Source organism: Arachis ipaensis, chromosome B04 (assembly GCF_000816755.2).
Source record: "Arachis ipaensis cultivar K30076 chromosome B04, Araip1.1, whole genome shotgun sequence".
Lineage (NCBI taxonomy): Eukaryota > Viridiplantae > Streptophyta > Magnoliopsida > Fabales > Fabaceae > Arachis > Arachis ipaensis.
Window position 1 is genome coordinate 11027472 of NC_029788.2, and position 2175 is coordinate 11029646.

The 2175-nt window shown below is 42.1% G+C and overlaps 1 protein-coding gene across 1 annotated transcript; it reads left to right on the forward strand.

The window, feature by feature from the left end:
• On the forward strand, nucleotides 16-2016 carry LOC107638871 (berberine bridge enzyme-like 21). The gene has a single exon (XM_016342270.2). It carries the CDS (start codon nucleotides 97-99, stop codon nucleotides 1756-1758), a length of 1662 nt encoding a protein of 553 aa, XP_016197756.1. The 5' UTR covers nucleotides 16-96; the 3' UTR covers nucleotides 1759-2016.

Sequence of the window (2175 nt, forward strand, 5' to 3'; positions counted from 1 at the left end):
CTTCTCTCTTTCTCTCTCTCTATATATCTATATAAAACTAACTCACTCCCAACTTTCATCTCTGCACAAATTCGTACCTAAACATAACCTCCACCAATGGCAGAGAAATCATCTTCACCTTTTCTCTCTTTTTTTGTTGCAACTTGTCTTCTACTTCTAAATCTTTCTCTTTCTGTTTCTGCGGCAGCACCATCTCCTTCATCTTCATCATCTTCACTCTATCCCACTTTTCTTCACTGTCTCACACAGCAAACAAACTCCTCATCAACTCAACTCTCCAACATAGTCTTCGACAGATCCAACGCTTCCTTCTCCACGGTTCTCCAAAACTACATCCGCAACGCCCGTTTGAACACGTCATCAACGCCTAAGCCATTGATCATCGTCACTCCCCTTCAAGAATCCCACGTTCAAGCCGCAGTTATCTGCGCCAAGAGCATTCCTATCCAAATCAAGATCAGAAGCGGCGGCCATGACTACGAAGGAATCTCGTATATCTCTGATGAGCCATTCATCATCCTCGACATGTTCAATCTCAGAACCATCACCGTCGATATATCTTCAGAAACTGCCGTCGTTCAAGCCGGTGCCACGCTCGGCGAGCTTTACTATAACATATGGAAGAACAGCAAGATCCATGGCTTCCCTGCCGGAGTGTGCCCCACCGTTGGTGTCGGTGGACACCTCAGCGGCGGAGGGTACGGCGCCATGCTCAGGAAATACGGTTTATCTGTCGATAACGTAATCGACGCACAAATTGTTGATGTTAAGGGAAGAATACTCGATAGAAAATCCATGGGGGAGGATCTATTTTGGGCGATTAGAGGTGGCGGAGGAGCCAGCTTCGGCGTCGTTTTGTCGTACACTATAAAGTTAGTTACGGTTCCGGAGGTTGTAACCGTTTTTCAGGTTGAAAGATATTACGAAGAGAATTCAACTGATTTAGTTCTTCAGTGGCAACAAGTTGCTCCAAGCACCGATGAGAGACTTTTCATGAGGCTGCTTCTGCAGCCTGTAACCTCCAAGATCGTTAAGAAAACGAAATCCGTTAGAGCAACCGTTATAGCGCTTTTTCTTGGCGGTGCCGACGAGGTAGTTTCGATTCTGAGCAAGGAATTCCCTGTTCTTCGACTCAAGAAAGAGAACTGCACAGAAATGAGTTGGATTGAATCTGTGATTTGGTACAACGACGACGCCGATTACAACAACGGCGCTAAGCCGGAGATTCTTCTCCAAAGAAATCTCAATTCTGCGAGTTTCCTCAAGAGGAAATCTGATTACGTTCAGACTCCGATTTCCAGAGACGGATTGGAATGGATCTTTAAAAGAATGGTGGAGTTGGGAAAAGTTGGGTTCGTGTTCAATCCTTACGGAGGGAAGATGGCTGAGACCCCGGCGGACGCGACGCCGTTCCCTCACCGTGCCGGAAACTTGTTCAAGATTCAATATTCTGTGAATTGGGATGATCCGTCAGCCGGTGCGGCAGTGAATTTCACGAATCAGGCTAAGAGGCTTTACAGTTACATGACGCCATTTGTGTCAAAGAATCCAAGAAGTGCGTACTTGAATTACAGAGACCTTGACATTGGCATCAATTCATTTGATGCGCATAGCTTTCAAGAAGGGGAGGTTTATGGGTCCAAGTACTTCAATGGCAACTTTGATAGGCTCGTCAAGATTAAGACTGCTGTTGATCCTGACAACTTCTTCAGGAATGAACAGAGTATTCCAATTCTTCCAAGCAACACCAACGCTTAATCAGTTAGAGACTCTTCATCATGTTATATTGTTGGACCATTGAATTATTTATAATTAGCTCGTGAATATTTATAATAACTTGTTGTTTATGTATGCTTGGCCTATATATATGTCGTTGTTTTTGTAATTTATTCTTTTTTGGGTAGGACGACAGTAAAGAAAGAAAAGACAGACACACAAAGGCCTTTATTTAATTTGTAATTCATTTGATCATCGTAGTTGATGACTTGAAGAAATATTTGAGTAAATAGATATTTGTACACATAAATTGGTCTCTCATTTTTAGTGATACCCTAAAGTAAATTGATAGAAGAGTTTTATTATTATGGAAAAGTATAGAGTACCAATATACTATCTGTCAATTTATTGTCAACAATAATTAATTATTATATTTTAAACACATATATAAAGAGACAC

What these genes read in the sequence shown, in the direction of transcription:
- LOC107638871 (XM_016342270.2), top strand. Translation starts at nt 97, where the DNA reads ATGGCAGAGAAATCATCTTCACCTTTTCTCTCTTTTTTTGTTGCAACT.